General features: G+C 44.3%; 9 protein-coding genes across 9 annotated transcripts; 3 read left to right on the top strand and 6 right to left on the bottom strand. All coding sequences in view use genetic code 12, as the record gives it.

The window, feature by feature from the left end:
- Nucleotides 1-3,655: 3,655 nt before the first annotated feature.
- Nucleotides 3,656-5,074, top strand: LODBEIA_P34220 (uncharacterized protein; the record flags this gene model as incomplete). Its single annotated transcript, XM_066973531.1, has 1 exon — nt 3,656-5,074. One exon carries the CDS (start codon nt 3,656-3,658, stop codon nt 5,072-5,074), a length of 1,419 nt encoding a protein of 472 aa, XP_066830360.1.
- A 245-nt stretch (nt 5,075-5,319) lies between these two features.
- On the bottom strand, nt 5,320-6,306 carry LODBEIA_P34230 (uncharacterized protein; the record flags this gene model as incomplete). Its single annotated transcript, XM_066973532.1, has 1 exon — nt 5,320-6,306. The coding sequence occupies one exon, from the start codon at nt 6,304-6,306 to the stop codon at nt 5,320-5,322; it is 987 nt and encodes a 328-aa protein (XP_066830361.1).
- Nucleotides 6,307-6,576: 270 nt separating this feature from the next.
- Nucleotides 6,577-7,653, top strand: LODBEIA_P34240 (uncharacterized protein; the record flags this gene model as incomplete). Its single annotated transcript, XM_066973533.1, has 1 exon — nt 6,577-7,653. The coding sequence occupies one exon, from the start codon at nt 6,577-6,579 to the stop codon at nt 7,651-7,653; it is 1,077 nt and encodes a 358-aa protein (XP_066830362.1).
- Nucleotides 7,654-7,744: 91 nt separating this feature from the next.
- Nucleotides 7,745-8,719, bottom strand: LODBEIA_P34250 (uncharacterized protein; the record flags this gene model as incomplete). Its single annotated transcript, XM_066973534.1, has 1 exon — nt 7,745-8,719. The coding sequence occupies one exon, from the start codon at nt 8,717-8,719 to the stop codon at nt 7,745-7,747; it is 975 nt and encodes a 324-aa protein (XP_066830363.1).
- Nucleotides 8,720-9,029: 310 nt separating this feature from the next.
- Nucleotides 9,030-11,318, bottom strand: LODBEIA_P34260 (uncharacterized protein; the record flags this gene model as incomplete). Its single annotated transcript, XM_066973535.1, has 1 exon — nt 9,030-11,318. One exon carries the CDS (start codon nt 11,316-11,318, stop codon nt 9,030-9,032), a length of 2,289 nt encoding a protein of 762 aa, XP_066830364.1.
- A 554-nt stretch (nt 11,319-11,872) lies between these two features.
- Nucleotides 11,873-12,388, bottom strand: LODBEIA_P34270 (uncharacterized protein; the record flags this gene model as incomplete). The annotated part of the gene is made up of 1 exon (XM_066973536.1): nt 11,873-12,388. One exon carries the CDS (start codon nt 12,386-12,388, stop codon nt 11,873-11,875), a length of 516 nt encoding a protein of 171 aa, XP_066830365.1.
- Nucleotides 12,389-12,990: 602 nt separating this feature from the next.
- On the bottom strand, nt 12,991-13,941 carry LODBEIA_P34280 (uncharacterized protein; the record flags this gene model as incomplete). Its single annotated transcript, XM_066973537.1, has 1 exon — nt 12,991-13,941. One exon carries the CDS (start codon nt 13,939-13,941, stop codon nt 12,991-12,993), a length of 951 nt encoding a protein of 316 aa, XP_066830366.1.
- A 2,358-nt stretch (nt 13,942-16,299) lies between these two features.
- Nucleotides 16,300-16,992, top strand: LODBEIA_P34290 (uncharacterized protein; the record flags this gene model as incomplete). The annotated part of the gene is made up of 1 exon (XM_066973538.1): nt 16,300-16,992. One exon carries the CDS (start codon nt 16,300-16,302, stop codon nt 16,990-16,992), a length of 693 nt encoding a protein of 230 aa, XP_066830367.1.
- Nucleotides 16,993-17,076: 84 nt separating this feature from the next.
- On the bottom strand, nt 17,077-20,367 carry LODBEIA_P34300 (uncharacterized protein; the record flags this gene model as incomplete). The annotated part of the gene is made up of 1 exon (XM_066973540.1): nt 17,077-20,367. The coding sequence occupies one exon, from the start codon at nt 20,365-20,367 to the stop codon at nt 17,077-17,079; it is 3,291 nt and encodes a 1,096-aa protein (XP_066830368.1).
- Nucleotides 20,368-20,817: the final 450 nt, after the last annotated feature.

The raw sequence follows: 20,817 nt of genomic DNA on the forward strand, positions 1-20,817 counted from the left end.
ATTGTGAACGAATGGATTTCGTAGATACATGATGCTCTCTTGATATGTGTTTAATTCTTTAGAGTGCCCTCACGCGACTTTGTGGGAGCAGCGAGTGGTGCCGTAGTTTTGCACTTCAGCCGTGCCACCAAAATTCAAGTGTTGTTGTAGCGTCCAGCATGCTTCAAAAAAGTCTCCAGCTTCCTCCGCTGTTGTTGAGACTACGTTTAAATCCTGCCACATCTATGCATGATTCCTGTTTTATGAAGCTTTGGTGCCAAACTCGGTGGAATTTATTTGCAGTGCAAGACAAGTGAGTAAACAGCGCGTGTCATAGCTGCAAAATGATAAACTTACGGCTCGTCAGCAAATTATGTGATTTGTATAACGTCCCCAACGTGTGTTTGCAACCATGAAATATACCTTAAGCAGCATTTTGATGGCATATTATCAAAATGGTAGTGACATTTTTTTTTATTTTTTTTGCAACCTTGTCACAACTGAAAAAGCAAACGCCATATGACGCAACTGGACATTTTATTCTCAACACCGTCACAGTAATGAAGTACATTGGATAGGGATTAAACAGGACGGCTTTATTTTTCATTTATTTATATCTCGAGGGCGGACGATGGAAAGGACGTTCAAAGTATTAATAGCGAGAGGAAGGCTTTTTTTTTTATTGCAGTTGATGTTTACATTTGACTCGATGTGGCAACAAGTAACAGTGATCTATTGTTAGCAGTATTTGATGCGGCAGCGGGTTGAGTCGAGCGAAGGAGAAATAAATGAATAAATTGTATAAATTACGGGTGGCTTAAACTGAAGCGAGGCACAAGACATAGTGGCTCCTTGTTGTATGAATTGTTGTCCGAGGCCCACGTTTGGACATAAAAATCTCCCGCTCGCCCTCCCCTCCTCTCTATTTTCTTAATCCAAGAAAAAGACAGGTGGTGAGCCTGAAAAGGGTAAAAGCGATAACTATATCACGGGCGGTACAAAAGTAGGTTTGCCCGGTTTGGGAATCCCTTCCATATGACAGTTTTGTTACTGCCGTTGAACATTCTTATCATTTAATTTTTTTGAGAAATTTGCAGCCAAGCGCACTAAGGTCAACGAGAAAGTCACGTCGGGTACACCTCCAAGTAGTACGAATGATGCCTTCTCCGTTGCACTTTGAACATTTCTTTCGTAATCGCATTTGCTATCGAAAGCAGACATGATCTGCCGAATTGTTCTCTTTTTCTTTTTGTTTGTATGACCCGCAGACGGTGCAAATGACAGAGGGGTAAAATATAAGGGAGATGATTGAAATTTTTAAATTTTGAGTTTTCTTGAGTTGCGAATGGGATGAGTATGACGATGATGACTTTTTTGCTATATTGTACATGCCTACCTGAAGTGAGCAGACAGGCCGAGGAGAACACGGAGTAGCTGGGGGTGCCAAATTTCAATCTCCATGTCAAAAAAAAAAAAAAAAAAAAAAAAAGGGAAGAACCCCTAGGATGCAAGCAATTTAGCTCTGGTAACATGGAGAACAGAGCGAGGGGAGATAAGAAGGCCCGGTTTTTTTTTTAGCAAGGCACAAGCAATTATGGAGCCTCGTTTGGATCCGTCGAGCTATGGCTGGCGAGGAGAGATGAGATCAGCGTGAATTATCTAGGAGCGGACTGATGCTGCCGGACAAAGAGGAGGACGTAACTATAAGACTACGTCCAAGATGGATCAACCAGCCAAAGCACTAAAAACATGAAATCAAGAAAGAAAGAAATTTTATTGCTGGAAAATTGTAGGATGACACCCGAAACCCTGTACTCTCACGGCGAAAGAACAAAGCCAGAAAAGGACAAACTTTTCATGCCGTTGGAGGCTGGCTTTCCTTGGACACCTCGATTGCTAAAAGAGAAAAGAGGATGGAGCAAGTGCGAAAGAGATAAAGCAAGAGCCCAACAAGAGGGGAGCGAAATTCCATGCAGAGCAAGGTAAATAAAATGGAAAAATGCCCCAGAGATTAATTAGTCGCAGTTTGCTTTTTGTATGGGCCACAGCTACGGCATGCCGGTTGCGAGCAATGCCCGTTATGGGCAACAACATGAGCGCTTACGTAACTCGCTTGGGCTGAGCTTGACAAAAGTGACCCCCCCCCTTCCTCCTTCTCTCCGGAAATGGGTCAAACTAGGGCGACGCACAGCCTTGTCCAGTAATAAATTGAAATGTTAACCATCATTCATGCACTCTTTCCATCTCTTGATCTACCTTCTGTGCTGGTGCGATTACGCGATGTTAGAGGTTAGCTTCAGTTTCAGTTAGGTTAGGTCATCATGGACGAAGGGCTCTCTGGGTTGCAAATTTCAGCGATGGGGGCGTCATATTTTCTTTTCTTGCAAATTTTTTTTTTTTGGCAGATTATATCTCTGTTTTTTTTTTCACGATGAGGCGACGTGGGAGGAAGCTGTCATTTCCGGTTCCACGGGCATCGTGAAAGGAAGACGCTGCTACAGCTTCGGGTCTCTACGGGAAGAGGGGGGAACAAAAGTTGAATTTGTTCTTGTCTCTCATACACAGTGCTAGATTAAAAACTGGTGATGGCCGGTGGTGATGGTTTCGAGAAGGTAGTGTGTTTGTGACATACTCCCAAACTGAAAAAGAACGCTACGTAGCAGAGCATGTGGTAGCGCTCCCAAGGTCTCGATGAGAATAGGGGTAGGCAGTGTGCGCGTGTCTCTCTTTGTATGTAGTTCGTGTTGTTTATGTTTATCTTAGCAGTGCCTCGCCATAATCAATCACCCTCGATTCAACTGACGACTTGCTTGCACTACAAGTGCCCACATACAAATAATGTAGAGCTGTATATATAGCTGCATATATCACGGGGCCAGCTTGGCCCTCTCGCTACACTTGTCAGCCAACAGCAGAAAAAAAAAAGCCCATAGTTTTTTTTACAACCAAATTGATCCCAACTTTTTTTACAACCAGGTCATACTGCGGGAAAAAGACAGACAGACGACGGGCAAGCCACTTTCACATAGACCAGTAGATCGACAACCCACCACCCACCTCTGCTACCACTACCACGCTAGCAACGCTCCGGAACATCTTACTTGTGCCCTATTTGCGTATTGTTTTTTTTTCCAAACAAATAGTTTCACGATCAGGACACCAGGACAAGTTTCGCCCCTGTTCTTTGCTTACTGTCTCGAGAGATTGAACTAGACTAGCTATCACAAGTATCCACTTGGATTCTTCTTTTTTTTTTTTACACGGAGTATAACAACAAAGTAACGGCCAGGCGATTTGACAGAATAGTCCAAGTGAGATCTTGTACTACAGCCAAAAAAAACACACCAAAATCGGTTGTTTCTGAAATTTTCATACTCTGGTGTAAATATTAGAAATTAAATATTAAGAAAAAAAAAAAAAAAAACACAACTAAAAAAAAAAGACGAGGGACCGTTATCAAGAGAGAAAAAAAAAATTTAGATTGTTATTGCCGTCATCGTATCCATATAACCATTAAAGCAATTCAACCTACCTCCGCAACCTTTCAATCTTCTTGCATTTGGAAAAAACCCTAGAATTCATTCATAATTATCATCACCGTGAAATTGAAATCCATCTCGACAACTCAATTTTTTTTCCGCCTTTTTTTTTCTTTTCGGTTTCAATTTTATAAACCATGAGAAAAGAATTGAAAGTCATAATATGGGCACATGTTGCCTTGGTTGTTTACCTCATATATCTATCTTTTGATTTGATAACTTTACTTCATGATGACACATATAGTGATGCATTGATAGATTTGGAGTTGAACCCTCCGAAATCGAGTAAACCAGCCTTGATACCGAAGATTATACACCAAACTTATAAGCTGGCGGATATACCAGAGATTTGGAAACCAGGCCAGCAAGCTTGTATCGACTTGCATGAAGATTACCAATACATCTTGTGGACTGACGAAATGGCGCGAGAATTTATCAGTGAGGAATTTCCCTGGTTTTTGAAAACTTGGGATAGCTATCCCTACAACATTCAACGAGCCGATGCTATTAGATACTTTGCATTGTATCACTACGGTGGTATCTATATCGACTTGGACGATGGATGCGAGCGCAAATTGGACCCCTTGTTAATTGCCCCCGCGTTTGTTCGAAAAACCATCCCCACTGGAATTTCAAATGACGTTATGGGCAGTGTTCCCGGCCACCCTTTCTTTTTGAAGGCAATTGAATCGTTGAAAAACTATCAACGCAACTGGTTGGTTCCCTACATCACAATCATGATTTCCACGGGACCTTTGTTTTTGTCGGTTGTTTGGAAGCAGTACAAGAGGTGGGGTGTTCCCGAAGCAGGTAAAGTTCGCATATTGATGCCTGAAAACTACAAAGGTTACAAGTACTCCTTTTTCGCAATTGCCCCAGGCTCATCATGGCACATGAGTGATGCCAACTTTATCAAATCATTGGCAAACCACTTGGTCTTGGCTGTCATTGGCGGATGTCTTATTGCCCTCGCCATTCTTGCATTGGAATACTTCTTTTATTCCTTTATCATTTCAAATTTTTTCAAAAAATGCACCACCAAAGTTGGCAATTTCTTGATGTGGATCATCACTGGTGTGCTCAGATTCTTTAACTTGGACAAGTTTATCGAGTCAAGTGAGACTTTGAAACAGTACTCGTTGATTGGCGAAGACAATCCCACTACGATCTCAGTTGCCGAGAAACTGCAGCAGTCAAGGGAGAAAAAGAATGGAATCAATTTGCTCCAGTTTCTTAAAAACTCCAACGTCAAGCGCAGAAGTCGGAAGGACTCTAATCTTCCGTACGATATAGAGATGATGGATCAAATTCTCCAAGATACGCAGATTGTAATAACAGAAAAGCCAACACTGCAGAGGAATGCACAATCACCAGAGGCTGCTGCATTAATATCGAATGACGAAACCAAATTTACTGGAGACCAAGCTCACTTTTCAAGTGGCGAAGAGACCGATGTCGATGCCGAAGTACGAGAAGACTCGGATGGTTTCATCAATGATGCTGATGTACTGGCAAATGACGAATTTAATGATGATTATAATGATAATATTGTATAATAGTACCAAAATTTTTTTTAAAAATTTTACAACTCCGGAAGAATAGCGAAACTGTAGAGCAAACATTCAAACTAGTAAAGTCACTGCTGTGTGAGCGACCACAACAACGGTCATTTCATGAAATCTTCCATAGAGAGAGCTGCTGCAAATGCAATCTAAATCTCTATAATGCAATTTTTTTTTAAAAAAAAAGAAGGGGGAAGAGGGAAAAGGAAAGCCAACCTCGGTATACCCACTCTTTTCTCTCACCTATCGGCGCTGCTTTCCAACAATTTGAAATTCTCCAATTGATACCGCCTAGCTTCATCTTCTTTAATCTTGGTCTTGATCAAGTCGGTCAATTTGTCGATATGCGACATCAGCAGATAACACAATTCAATCAATTGCTGAGCATCGATAGGAACTCCACCGTTTTTACTCAATTGGATAATTTCTCTATTCTTATTCAAGGTAATAGTAATGGATCCGTCCCGGAACGTTTCTTCCACGGCATCGGCATCGAGCAAGCACACTTCATTGGCGTCCCATTCCGAGCTAGCGTCGCCACTTTCCTCTTCGACAACATCGCCACCTTTGATGTTGACTTCCTTCGAGCTCAAATTGTAAAAAGAATACGTTAAACAAATCGGCACGTGCAATATACTCAACCCCACCGGCTGTCTTTCATTGAAATCGTGAACCACGATCCTGTTGCCACCGCCACCACCACCACCGCTTGAGCCGATCGAGATATCTGGTTTTTTGAAATGCAGTAATGCAAGCATAGTAGCAAAACACCCCAAATCGACAAAATTGCCGTCGTAGTTCCAGAAGTTCAAATCTGCCACAATCTCCCAGCACTTTTCGCCCGCAACAATACACAAGTTTTCTAGATCCAACGCATTCGATCTTCGTATGCTCTTTTCGATTATGCGCGAGATTAAAATTTCATCTTGCTGCTGGGCCCGAGTCGTGTCAAATTTGAGCGATGCCATCGGCGAGATTTCCGAGTTGATGACAAAGATGCCTTCAAACGGCCTGTCTTCGTAGGGTTTCACTATCTGTGCTGATATGCGCACGGAAATCTTGGATGAGCCTAGTGACACTTCGACGTAACCGTATTCCAGCGGGGAGAGTTCAATGTTGATGGGGCGCAATTGTGTTGGTGTTCTGCCGTTTAGACGTAGGTTGTTCTTGAGGGCGGTGTGGAGAAAGTTCTTTTCGTTGGTGGTGAGCTCGAGCGATCGTGACATGATTGTTGAGGGGGGGACAATGGAGAGGACTCTGGCGAGGACTATGGCGAGGACTATGATGGTTTTGTCGCTGCTGGTGGGTGAAAAGTTGAGGTTGGATGAGGTAAATGGATCATCGCGAACGTCGAGAAGAGGAGAAAGAAAGAAAAAAGAGGCAACGCAGCGTGAGTCAAACCCAAGTAAACCGAGCCCGCAGTTGTCGTTGCCGTTGTTCTTGTTGTTGCCGCCACTGAGCTTTTCTTCAAAGACCACGGATATACAAACTCAGCCATGTTGTCTAGAGCAATCAGAGTGCAGAGACACCTTGCTCTGTCATTCCCTCAGAAGGGTGCACCATTAACTACTACCATCCGTTACTTTACCTCCGCCCCCGGGGGGTCGCCACCGTCACCAGCATCAGCACCAATAAACTCGCTCAATTTTTTCCAAGGCAAATCGCTTCCTTCAAACACAATCATCAAATTTGTGCCTCAGCAACAAGCATGGATAGTGGAACGGATGGGGAAATTCAACCGGATATTGCCACCGGGGCTAGCAATCTTGATTCCCGTGCTTGACAAGGTGACCTATGTTCAATCGCTCAAGGAAACCGCAATTGAAATCCCTACTCAGACCGCGATAACCCTGGATAACGTGTCGTTGGAGCTCGACGGCGTGCTTTATGTCAAAGTCCATGACCCATACAAGGCAAGCTACGGAGTCGAGGATTTCCATTTCGCCATCAGACAACTTGCTCAAACCACCATGCGTTCCGAGATTGGTAATATGACCTTGGACGCGGTGTTGAAGGAAAGACAAGCGTTAAACACCGCAATCAACGAGGTGATCAACCACGCCGCGAATGATAACTGGGGTGTTGAATGCTTGAGGTATGAAATTAGAGATATCCATCCACCCACAGAGGTTTTGGAAGCTATGCATAGACAAGTGTCTGCGGAAAGGTCCAAGAGAGCCGAGATTTTGGAGTCGGAGGGTAATAGACAGAGCAGGATCAACATCAGCGAAGGTGAAAAGCAAAGTGTCATTTTGCAATCGGAAGCAAGCAAGACCGAGCAGATTAACTTGGCCCTCGGTGAAGCTGAGCAGATTAAACTAAAGGCCGACGCCACTGCGCAGGGGCTCAAGGTGATTGCTGAGGCTATAAAGAACACGCCCGGTGGCCAAGAGGCTATCAATTTGCAAATTGCCCAGGAATACATTAGGCAATTTGGCAGGTTGGCGAAGGAGAGCAATACACTTATTGTGCCTAGTAACATTGGAGATATTTCAAGTTTCATGGCGCAGGGATTGTCGATTTATAAGAAATTGAACGCTCCTGAAGCAACCAAGGAGCAACAGCAAGAGTAAAAAATAAAAAAAAAAACCAACAACAACATTGAACATGAAAATTATCTAATCTAATAGTATCATGTACATAGACACCTTATTGATATCGCTATTAGGCACGTTTAAAGAAGCCATCAAGTGCACCTTTGCCCACAGCAACTTTCTTACCGCCACCCGCTCTCTTTTTCGCTTGCTGCTGCTGCTGCTGTTGTTGTAGTAGTAGTTTCTTGGCTGCCTTGGTGGCATTGGAACTCACCACATTAACATCATTCATATTCGCCTCTACAGCCTCCAACTTTTTCTGCTTCGACTTGATCTCCGCTAAGTAAGTTTCCATCTTGCTGAAATCGAAATTGAAATGCTGCACTAGCTGCGCTTTGAAATCGGCAACTAGATAGGAATCGCAGATGTAGTCCACGGCGTAGCACAAGATTGCATTCTGCAACACGCTGGACTCAACCACATGATCAACACTAGTGGGATCGAGTAACTCAGCTCGGATTTTCTTTAATATGCTATTACCAGCCTTTTCCGCGATATATGTCTCCAACGCATCGATCCGACCACGCACCCACTCAAAGGATTTCCCAGCGTTGAATCTGTAAAACGCCTCATTGCCCTCCGTGATAACGTCACATATCAAACTTAGACTCCGCACGTAGACAGCATCACCAACTTCGCTCATGGCGCGATGGCTAGGCAGGATCTCGCTCAATGTATCGCGGATATCATCGACACTCTTAAAAGTCGCAAATTTGTCCCCCTGCGTGACAAAGAGTGACATCATCAAGTAAGTGAAATTGAACGGGGACGCCACGGTCGTCGTGCTTGATTGGAGCACTGCGCCCACCACTGAAGCGTCGAGGGGCTCGAGAAGGAAGGACTTGACTGCGTTGCTGTTGGGCAACGTTATCGCGCTGTTGGACCCGGTGATTGTCGAGAGCTCGCATACGGTGGAATCTTGGAGTAAGTAGGGTTTGGATGCGGTCAAATCCGGTGTGGGTAGCTTGACGATTCTGTATTCTCTGTGCTCGCCATCTGGTGGTGTCGGTAGGATTATGAGTTTGGCGTTCTTGTCTATCTCCATTCTCAGGCTGTATCGCGGTGGTCTGACGGTAGTTTCCCGTGGTTTGGTGGTTTGAGTGCTGCATTTTGCAATTTTTTTTCAAATTCTCTTGACGCGTCTGGCGATTTTTTTTTTCGTCTTTTTTGCAGCAATATGGAATCACGAATCATGAATCATCTACAACCAAAGATCTCATCAGAATAAGTTGTGTCGTTAACGTTAAAACTATGGAAGCAATAAAAAACGAATCGAAAATGAATCAAAAAATGAACTACAAACAAGGGTAAATCGAAAAAAAAGAGCAATTTTCCATGTTTTTCATTCGTTTTGGCTAGGCCAAGCCGACCCAGGAATGAATCAAATCACGCACGCCACCAATGGCAGCCATGATAATCATGACGGTGCCGTAAACGCTGAAACTCAACGAGCTCATACTCGCAGCACGAGGGTCGACATTCAACAAGTGCGCAGTAGCAATAGCACCGCAGTTGATGCCGAGCGTTACCCCCCTCGTCAAATAGTCCTGCTTAGGCACACGGAACAATTTGAAAAGCGGATCGTTGATGAGCACACCAATGATCCCCGACAAGATGGTGCAGACAGCCATCAATGAGACCGAGCCTCCTAAAGAGCCCATCAAGGGTGTGCCCAACGCCAACGTGATTGATCGACCAATGAATCCAATCGAGCGTTCAGCTTGAATGCCAATGGTGTGGCAGAAAATAGGGTAAGTGAAAAAAGTCACGCCGACACTAACCAAGATTGTCGGCATCAAGATCCAGAAGTTCTTGACGAAATCGCGTCTGTGGGTAAACATCGGCAAGGACAACGCCACGATGGAAACGTCCATCAACGACGATAAGAAATCGCCGCATCCGGGCCATTGTGGAGTCAGTGTGAAATCCAGTGAAGGTGGAGTTGTGGATTTCGAATTGTTATTCATGGTTTGGCCATTGAACAACTTGAGGTAGTTTTTACCCGTTTTGTAAAATTTCAAATCTTCAAGAAAGCCTCTGGGGTGGTGATGATAGATTAATGAGCCAATAAAACATACAAACAAGATGATTGCCGTTGAAATGAGGATGGGGTGAGCAAATTTCCTCGTTTGTGGGTAATGTTGAGGTATTAATAATGCAATGAAGTATGCAATCACGGTGATTCCCAAATGGTAGGGAAGAAATGTGTGGATGGGTGAAATGTAGTAAAAAGGCAATGATATGAGAAAGAGTGAGATGTAGAGAACCCAATCAATGTATTGGGTGATGAACACCGTCACGGGGGGTAGCTCCGTGGTGGGGATTTTGTGCTGTGCGAGTTGATTGTATGTGATCGAGGACGACACGGCTGAATTGTCCAGCGGTGAAGCAGCAGATGACGAAGATGGTGATGATGACGAAGATGATGACGACGAATTTGATGGTGAAGATGACGATGACGATGCCGATGCAGAGGATGGTGATGCAGATGACGAAGATGTGTGCTTTTTTGGAGGGTAAGGTGTTGTCTTGTGTGGCTGTAAAGGGTGGCCCACCGTGCCTTCGACATGATGGACTTTATGGTACAAAGGTTCAGGTTCAGGTAATTGCACATTCAGCTCAAAGGGGTTTTCATTGAGCAAGGTGGTTGCAGTTAGTGCCGCCGGTGCCGTTTGCACTGACTTGACGGATTTGAGACTGTTGACGTCAATGGTGGTGATATCGTCCCTCATGCTGGTAAAAACATTACTACCAGCACCACTGCCACCACCATTATTACCCTTTCGACTCCTTTCCATACTTTCCAATTCCAACTCAAACTGTTCTTCCTTTTCAACATACTCCTTTTCCTCTTTAAACACCCCCAATTTACCATAAGCAAACTTTAAAAATGCAATAAAATAAATATCAATCAAGATCATAATCACAATGCCACCAAGAAACACCCCAGCAATTTTCAAACACTCGATAAATGTAATGGGGTCAGACAAAGGTAAAATGATAAACGACGGGATGAAAAACACATTAATCCATTTCAAAGTGAAGTTCATCGAAGGTTTGATTATAGTCAAGTAGTTGGTCAAGGTCCAGTTGGCGCCTAGTCTCAACAAAGTCTTCACCTTGTGTTCATGTGGCGAATGTTTCAAATCAGCAACTAAACTCAACAAGCATAACCAAACAAGGTTGATCAATAATCCCAATACAGAACTGGGGAACTCGATATGGAACACCTGAGTCAATAGCTGATTTAACCCGTACAATATCGACAAGATGACAATGATGCCAAAGGGGATAATCACGTAGCTGTGAATTAAGTGATGTCGAGAATACCATACTCCTAATAGTACCAGCCGTAGGAATTTTCCTAGTTCGATCAAGATTTTGTGATACCGTGACGACGACATCGTTTCCGGCCTTGTCCTCGTGCTCGTCTTCTTCTTGCTCTTGTTACAAGGTGGTTCTTCAAATGTGGAGGATTCGCCAGATGCAAATTCTTCCTTTATTCGATCGGGCTTGGCTCGAAAATTCTTGACTTTGGCAGTAGCAGAAACAGCAGCAGCAGTAGCAGAAGAAGTAATGCTAGCGAAATCAAATGACATTTCTCTGATTGGATTTTGCGGTACGTTAAACTTTAGATCTACCATGCTTTAGATTTTGGAAGCAACTGCGTGCTTGCTTGTGGGTCTCTTCCTTTCTTTCTTCTTCTTTTTAGTTCAAAAGAATAATGTTTTTTTTTTTTGGGGAAAGTGCAAGAAAAGTGAGATTGCCTTGGTATCTTATCCGATTGGTGATACCGCTGGTATGTATTTGGGGAGAAGTCCGTATTCTCGGAATTTGAATGTGCCACCGAGAAAAAGTCTTTAAAAGAGAGAAAGAACTGGCGATACTTGGACTCTTGTAGATGACTCAAATCACATCTGGGGAATGGCTCAGTTTATGATGAGTTTCTTTCCTTATCTATAAATTCCAGCCACTAGGGAGGGCAAGATGTGCAATATATTTGGGAGAGTTTTCGTTTTTGCAACTCGGCTCGGGTCCCGGAATACTCGCGAACAGAGTCACTTCTACTCAACGGAGTCAAAAAAGACGGCACATAAAAACTCACACACACTCTCTCACTCTCTCATTAGTTACATCGCATCAGTATATGAATAAGTATGTACCTCGCACCAAAACAAACACATTTATACATCAGCCTCTAAGCAGCAGCCTCACCGGCCTCAATCAACTCTTTGAACTCCTCCTTGGCATACCTCAATCCGCAGTATCCACACGTGGCAGCCTTGGGCTGGTCCAAGTTGATAAAGACCTTGGGGTGGCCCTGTAAAGTTGACCCCTTGTTGCCATCGCACACGGCAATGTTTCCTTCTTCATGGCTCAAGTATCTCACTGGCTCCTTAGCGATCAAGTCTATAGCGGCCCAGGGTCTAGGCTGTTGTTCCAAGTTTCTCTGGGTGAATCGGAAGGGGAACTTCGATATTACCTCAACTCTCGATTCTTGCGAGCTCGACCATGTCACGTCGCGGTTGGGGGCCTGTTTGGCAAATTCGTTGTGTTGCAAGTCTGCCTTGTCTAATTTGCTTGCTGGTGGCTCTGCTTGTGATGATATCGAGGCGGGAGCAGCAGCATTGGTGGTAGTGGTGGTGGAATTGAAGCGGGAGAGAGGGCACCTGGAAGCTTTTAGTATGGCGCTCCTGCTTATTCTTGAAATCATTATAAAAGCTGGGGTTTGTTTTGTATTTGTGGAGTATGTCTGGCGTTGGTGGATCTCTGTTTCAATCTGTTGGTTCCCTCTTTTTGGTTGGAAATACTGAGCTTGTCTTTTTTTCTGGCTGCACTCATTGGCTTACACTTTTGCGCGCATTTGGTAGCGCGGTGATAAAAGCCTTGCAAAGAATGTTGCGAGACGGGAAGTGCGAGTGTAGTCTTTAAGCTGCTGCTCACACCGCAACAAACACGCACTCTTACAAGAGGTTCTTGGAGCCATATGGTCTCTAGTAGGGTCATTAGTGGAGGAGTCTGGAACTGTATTTGCTGCATAGATGAGCCTCGTTAAGTTTCAGGGAAAAATAACGAAAAAGAAAAAAATGAGCGACGCTTTATAATATCTATTTGTGGTGTTGGAAACACTCAGGTATAGCGATATACATAAAAAATACATCTCAACGCGAGCGGGTTTCCTCTCTCTCGGGTGTGTTTGGACATGATTTCCAAACTCTCATCTGTCTCTTTCTAGACAAATAAGGATATTAACAAAGATGGGAATGGTATTGCCGTCAGTTGAATTTGTGAAAAAAAAAAAAAAATTTAGAATGCTCAATTATCTATGAAATACACCAACCCCCAAGCAGCACCAGCGGCAATCGAGCCCACGGCTACCATTTGAACCCCATCTAGAACTTTCTTGTAAGTGCCACAGTCGCCCAATGAAAGGGCCGTCTTGATGAATCCAAAAATGAATAATGTGCCCAACATGACAATCACCGAAACGAGCAACCCAGTTTGGACCGTATTTGTAAAGAAATAAGGCACAAGTGGCACGAATCCACCAAGGAAATAGGATAACCCAATCGTTAGTGCCGAAGTCAATTGTCGGCCTTCAGTCGGTTCTTCCAAGCCTTTACCGTATCTGATGACGAAATCAATGAGGTTTCTTGGCTGGGAATCTAGATCCTTGAGGAAGCTTATTATGGTGGGTTCGCTAGCGCCCAATTCAAACATGATTTCAGCCGCTTCTTGATTTATCGTATCGGGTTTCTTAAAGAAATCCAATTTTTCTTTTTTCACTTGGGCAAAATAAAACTCAGATTCCGATTTCGCTGCAAGAAACCCACCGAGACCCATCGAGATGGCGCCGGCAACCAATTCCGCCATACCACCAGTGACAACGAGATGCGAGTCGCCCAACGACGATAGTCCGGCAGTCAACGCAAATGGGACAGTCAATCCGTCGCTCAAGCCAATGATGATATCCGACATTACTCTAGGGTCGAATCTACTGAAAAACTGGGTAACGAAATTTGCCTCTACTTCGTCATCTTCTTTATTTTCCGACGAGGATGCAACTGACGCTGCCGCGTGTATCACGGCCTCGTGTCTTGCTACTTCTGCTGCCCTATCGTCTCTAGGTGCCGATCCCTGCTCCGTTGATCCATAGGGGAGCTGGTTGTTGTCTAACAATTTATTGACTCTGAGTAACTCGTCATCCGATTTGGTCCGGCCTTGGAACAAGCCAACGACTCCGTTTTTCAAAGCAACCAACGACATGTGTGTGGGAAAATCCTTGCTAGCGATGACTGGGAGGAAAGGGGACTGGGTGCTGCGGACAAGGGAAATCTGTGCTGATGATCCTTATCGAACTAGTTCAACTGGGAAACGATAAAACAAAACAGTAAAGAAAAAAAGGAATACCGCTGGAAAATTGAGGTTGACTTGCTTGTAGATATATATATGTCAATCACCAGGGTATATACATATATATCAAAGTGACTGCTTTCAGTAGTGAAAAAAAAAGTTGAAGGCAAGAGGGATGTAACTATAAAAATTGACGAAAAATGTGAGCTTCTTTCTTACTTCAACTGTTTATTGTCCTTGACATCTATATATATACTCTACTCTACCACACTGCACAGCAGCACAAGCAGTAGCAGTAGCCTCTTAATATTTTTTTTTTATTTATTTATTTTTTGATTCTGTCGTCAACATTGTCGCAATGGAAAGTTGTGACACAGGGGGGGGTAGAGAGCAAGAAGGCAACCACCAGGCACCACCCTGAACAATCTAAGAGTGCTCGAATAAGAGAGCGGACCTGTAGATCAAGCTGGACGGCTGTGGCAAAAGCCGGTTGCTTTCGCATATGGAATGTGCGGGGAGGTGAAGAAGATCTCTCGGTGGTTGCCAAATTTGTGGCCTTCGGATTGTTTTAACCAAAGCTACCGTTTCCTTCAAAGCCGTAGACTCTTCCTGCTTGTGCTCTCGAGTAGTAGTAGTATTGTTCGCAGTTATTGTCACCTTGATTGGGCCGCACGTCATTGGTCAAGAGCTGTGGCCGTGGAGCCAGGCGGCGGTGGTTATAGAAGTAATGGGAATAATGGCCGGGTGGTTGGGACGGTATTTTTAGTGACAGATTGTGAGCGAGTCTCGCGCTAACAAGTGTATTTTGCGCGCGCTGTCGCTGCTCTGTCTATTGTAGCAGCAGGGGAAAAAATAAATTAAGCACAGTTGGAAAAGAGAGAGAGAGGGAGGAGCTGGAGTTAGTTGTTCGTCTGCGGCTTTAGCTATTGCTTACAAATTCCTCGTTTCTGATTGGACAGTTGGAATGCACGCCAAGGTCTCCTAGTACAAACCGCCCCCCACTAGTTTTCAATGCTTAACTGCATGTTCTAATTTGCTTGCTGTGTCTCATCTTTTTCCTCCCAACCTGCCGTAAATTCGGTATTTGATCTCATGTTATTCTAGAGACGTCCCATTAGTAAGGATTACGCAAGTTTGAAACAAGAGCTGTCCTGTTGCCAATCAACTCCGATTGCAAACACACACACACCCCCACCAAGTACACACACTTGCAGTAAATCTCGCCACTATTCGACGGCTCAGATCTGGGATATTTTAATTCTCTTTTTGACGTTCTTTTTCTTTGCTTTTTTCGAGATCTGGCACCAGCAGACGCGGATCACATCGCGTCTGTGGCATGTTGGGGCTCCTCGTTCTTGCAATACACGTCGGCCAACACGTGCAACTCGTGCGCTGCGGAGGGCTTTATTGCTTTACTACTGAAACGTTTGATTCCTGAAAAATTACTAAAAAATGTTCGTGAGGTTGCCGAAAAAAAGGTGGTGATTGGAAGTGATTGGTGGCTTCTCGTTTCTCGTGTCACGGGTGTGGAAGACCTACACTCGTGTGTATCTCCGAGGCGCTCTCTTGCCTTTGCCCGGATTTGAGCAGAGAGATGGAGTTCGCGATTGAAAAAAAAACGCCACAAAGCTTGACTCGGGTTTGCGCTGCGCAATTATTTTTTCCTTCCCTCCTTTCTGACCACCCCCGCCGGTCCGGACGATGGTGTTGCTCACGTGAGATGTCCATTGGAAGAAGTTGCCAACTTCACCGGTTCTAAGTCGTTTCTAAATTTCTGCTTTCATGATTGATTTATTTCAAACTTCTGAGTATGCCCGTGGCTGTCATTCCTAACAGAAGTGCCTTGATTTCTTCTAATAAAGAAGAACAGTCTGATAGTCCCAAAATGCAATTTGTGAGAGTTGACTTTTTCACGACAGTTTCTATGAAACTCTTTCAACTTTTTTTTTTGGCACCATATTTCTTAAAACATGGAATAAAGCTAGCCGTTTTTCAATCGCGTGAAATGCATCATGCTTATGCACATGAAAGAGCTGAGCTTTTATACTCGGCCCTATTTTTCACAGTCTAGCCATCATCGACATGCTGAACCACCCCGCTTCCCCGTAGAGTTTGCAATCAACGCCAAGGTCCCTGGGCTATTCTTAACCGCAGCAGCACCTCAGCGCTACCACTCACATGACCTCACCTTTTTGGAAAGTTCCCACATACTGCTACCATCACCACAATACCCATCCCACTAACGACATCTCACCTCCAAATCCATCAACCATGTCATCGATAGAGCCGAAGCAAACAATATATCTAAATAATCTAAAGGACAAAGTCTCGCTCAACAAGTTGAAACCAGCTCTAATCAACCTCCTAAACCTGCACCATCTAACACCAAAATCAGTCAAAGTGGCATCCACGTTGCGCTTGCGAGGCCAAGCATTCATAACATTCAACGACACCACCGAATCGACGCAAGCGATCCAGTGTTTGCAGAATCGAATTTTGTTCAATAAGCCCATTTGCGCCGCGTTCGCCAAGACTGAAAATGACGCCGTGATGGCAGCATCATTAGATCAACACGAGTTAGCGCAGCGCAAACGTATACGACATGAACGTCGCGTGAGCAAGAATTTGCATTTGCGCAATTTGAAGCGGGCCAAAGGTGCTATCGATGCGAAGAAGTCGGCGAAGAAGAGAGAGGTGGATATCAGCGAGTGGCGGAACTTACCCCCGAATCGAATCTTGCTCCTACAAAACATCTCCAGTGGTGGTGATGCCACGGGTGGGATTGAGGCGATCTTTGAGACCTTTCCCGGCTTGGAACACGTTCGCTTTGTCCAGGCGCGCAACTTGGCGTTGATCAATTTCGAAAATGAGGAAATGGCAAAGCGGTGTTTTGAAAACGTTGACGTTGAGCTGTTGAAAGTGAAATTTGGCGACGATATAATCTTCTCCTACGCTAAAAAATGAAAGCTATCGACGAAGCTCAACTTCAACTATACTTTTTTAAAATAAATGTATCTCGCGTCTCTATTCGTGTTTTATATATAAAAGTTACATAATGTCATGATAATTGTATCGGTACGACAAATCGAAATCCAGATCAATGTAAACCAGTGAGCCAGGATCTCTGAAAAGCAGCGGGCGAATAGGTGCTGCTTGCGACAGCACGTTCAAAAGCGCCGGCGCCATAACTTGCTGTTGTTGCTGCTGCTGTTGTTGCTCTTGTACTTGTTGTTGTTGTTGTTGTTTTTGATGATGATGCTGCGACATAGATGCGCCCGCAGCTAACGGACTATTATCAGCATGGGCAAACACGTTGATTTCATCAGCCACAGGGGCACCAGCACCCGAGGTGGACACATGGGGAATCCAATCTTCCATTGTGTCCTGGTTTGGATCTCGATTCATGGCGGTGAGCTGGAGCCACATTTGGTCAATGTCGTCCTTTGCCGACGCAGTGAGTCCACTTAGTGCGTTTACCATCGACTCCTTCCATACCCCCGAGCCGTTGGAATGAATAGTTGAAGTGGGAGACAATCCATTCAAAGTGTTCTCCCCAGCACCAGCCGCAGCTCCGGCCACGGAGTTGCCATTGCTATTGCCATTGCTATTGCCGTTGCTGTTGCTGTTGCCATTTTTGATACTGTTGTTGCTGTTGTTATTGATGTTGTTGTTATTATTACTATTATCCTTGCTGTTGTTGCTGTTGTTGTTGTTGTTGTTGTTGTTGTTGTTGTTGTTGTTGTTGGCGTTCGAGGAAACGACTGCATCATTGACAACTATAGGAGGAGGAGGAGTGAAATCGGGAGTTGGCTTGTCGATATGATCTTCATATTGAGCAATTTTTGCAGCACTTGTGGCCAAGATTCCAATCAACATGTCGAAATGATCCAACTGCGATGGCGTGAATTGGAACGTTTTAATCTTTTTCAACCCATTGCCATGCTTTTCATAGAAATCCTGGTCCGAGGCCTTTTGGAAAAGAATAATGTTGGCCTTGGACAATCTCCACGCGCAATAATACCGCGACCCCATTCTTTCCATCAAAGAACACATCCACTCCCCGGTAAGTTTCAAGTTTTTCAAAATTTTTTTCAATGTCTGATAATGTTTCCGATACTCGGAGTCATTGGCGAGAGTAGCCTGGTGTTGAGGCTTGCGTTCCATGGCATAAATGTTATATGTTACCCTGACCAAGCTAGACAAAATGAGCACAATAATCTTGCTCAAAGTAGATTGGATATTGTGGTTGACAAACACATTCATGGAGCTCATGTAGCCCCACAACACGTCACCCACATTGGGCAACAACTCATAAATGACGATAAGCATCAACTTGCAAAGATAGAAAAACGCCAACTCAGAGTCCAATTTTTTCTCATAGTGGAGGTATATGTGGAAGTAAAATGAAATAAGGGCAGTCTTGATCCCCATATTGATGCGGAACAACGTTTGAAACTCCAAACTCTGGTTCTCACGACGAATGATTCGAAGATTAATTGCAGGATTGCTCACGGCGCTGAATTGCCGGTTGAGAATCATTTCAAACTCGTGCAAATCACGAGTTATAACGTTTAATTTGACCCCCTTTTTAATGTCCAACGAAAAGTCAATCAACTTGCGCAAGTGGTCCATTTGACTATCCAAAAAGCGGAAAGTCTGTACAACGGCTGCTTCCTTTTCAGTATCGAGGGAGTTGCTGTTGGTGCTCGTTAAAAACGGAAGCTCAACATCGTAATGCGATGGGTGTATGCTCGTGGGGTTCCCGACATTGTAGCAATGGATGATATCAAGTCTCATTAAAAAATGCCATGCTTTTCTCCCCAAATTGTTTGCCTTTTCGTCATTGCAAGCATCCAACTTATCCGGCTCTCGATTCAACCCTAATGAATAAGCCATTTGAATCAACACCGCTGTCGCGATTTGTGAATCGTTACCGTCGACGATATCGCCTTCCTCGGGGGCACAATTCTTATAGATTCTCATGTACAAACATGCCAAAAAGATGGTGAGGGTTGTCTTTCTTGAAAAATCAAAGCAACAAAGACACGAGCTGGCAAGATCAGCGATTACTGAAGTGATTGGATTCTGGAATAGGTATTTCTTAATAGAGTCTTCATCTGCTTTCACAACTGCTTCATTTACGCAGTCGCGATTGGAAACTATTGACAAGAAGGTCATCCTCAAGATTGAAAAACATATCGAAATGATAGCCAAGTCCAATTTTCTCGCCACACTTATCCGTGTAAATGGTTCATCTTCATAGCTCACGGGACCGAAAATTTTCATTAGTTCCTTCTTGAACTCGGCTTCATCTATATAAGGGAAGAATTCATAGATGTCGGCAAAGAACATGTCAATAAGCGTCCAAAACGCTTTTTTCTTTGGTAGGAACTGCTTGAGTTTCTCAATCAAATGCATCTCAGGGTTGACCCTTCCTTCCAATATAGTGCGAGCCAAGACGAATTGTGAAGATGTTATCTTCGCATGCCGTTGGTCAAGGCGAACATCGCCCGTCAGGTTCATAAACCCCTCCAGTTCGTGACCCTGACCCTCCGTACTATTGGATTTCTCCAATTTGTTTTTTTTTGTCCGAGACTTGTAGGGCGTTGCTTCTTCAAAATTATCAGCTTCAACGTACTTGTTTTTAAACATCCTATCAAATTGCTCGGTGATGCCATTGCTTGAGTACGGAGGCATGGAATTAGCCGACGATTCAATCACCCGGGGCTTTGGCACATCCAGGATCTTGATGTAGCCCTTGTGGCAAATGGCATTCCACAAGATTGCCAACGCCGGGTCTCTTTTCAAAAGCGCCACTGCTGATAGTGGGCCATTGTTTGCCCTTCTCTCCACCCCCTTGATTCGCATGGGCGTGTAGCCTTCATAAAAATTGAGCACGTCGCCATCATCGACAACCGGATTGGGAGCAATTGAATCCGTTGGTGGCAAAATTGGCCCCGTTCTGAGGTTGCGAATCAGAGACGGGATCGATGCCGCAGACGAAGGCAAAGACCCCGAGTGTAGATTTTGGTCTAAAAGCTTTTCCAATTCTGCAATCCTCGTTTTCAATATTTGCGTCTCGTCTGACACTGTGTGAAAACGTCCGTTGTAGGCTACGTCTGGAGCATACTCGCGAGGCTGCTCAAACCCTATAGAAGAACGATCGCTGCCTGCGGTCTTGTTGGGCTTCCATTTGGTGTCATACGTGCATGTATAGCCAATGCTGATTTTCACGCAGCTCAGACATGGCCGCTTCTTGTCGCACTTTATCTTCTTCCTCCTGCAAGTGACACACGAGTACAGTGGCTTGTTTCTCTTTTTCACACCTCCTTCTGACATATTTTATACGAACTTGGTGGATGTTAGTTCTCTGAAATTTTCAAAAAGTTGCAACCCCCCAAAACAAAATGGCAGCAAATGTGTTGAATTAATGAAATCACTCTATTATCACAGACACACACACACACACGGCGGAACTGGAAAGGTCTTCACAAACACTAAGTATGGGATTATGCCGCAAAAAGCTCTTTGTTGAAACGAATGGGTTCCACTGCTCTGCCTGCAAGAAGAAAACTTCGTCAATAAATTAGGACAAGGCTGTGAGGATGGCTTTCTGTATTTATAAAAATCTTTCATCCAGTAGATGGAGCGGGATTTTCGTCAGCTATTAAGTTGTGTACACCTTTAATTACACTCTTGTTCAAACGGCCTTCCACTAAACGGCCAAAAAGAAAGAAGCAGGAGAAGAACTAGTAGGCGAAGAGGGAGAAGAACAAGAAGAACAAGAAG

This window comes from Lodderomyces beijingensis, assembly GCF_963989305.1.
Source record: "Lodderomyces beijingensis strain CBS 14171 genome assembly, chromosome: 4".
In the NCBI taxonomy this organism is placed as follows: Eukaryota; Fungi; Ascomycota; class Pichiomycetes; order Serinales; family Debaryomycetaceae; genus Lodderomyces; species Lodderomyces beijingensis.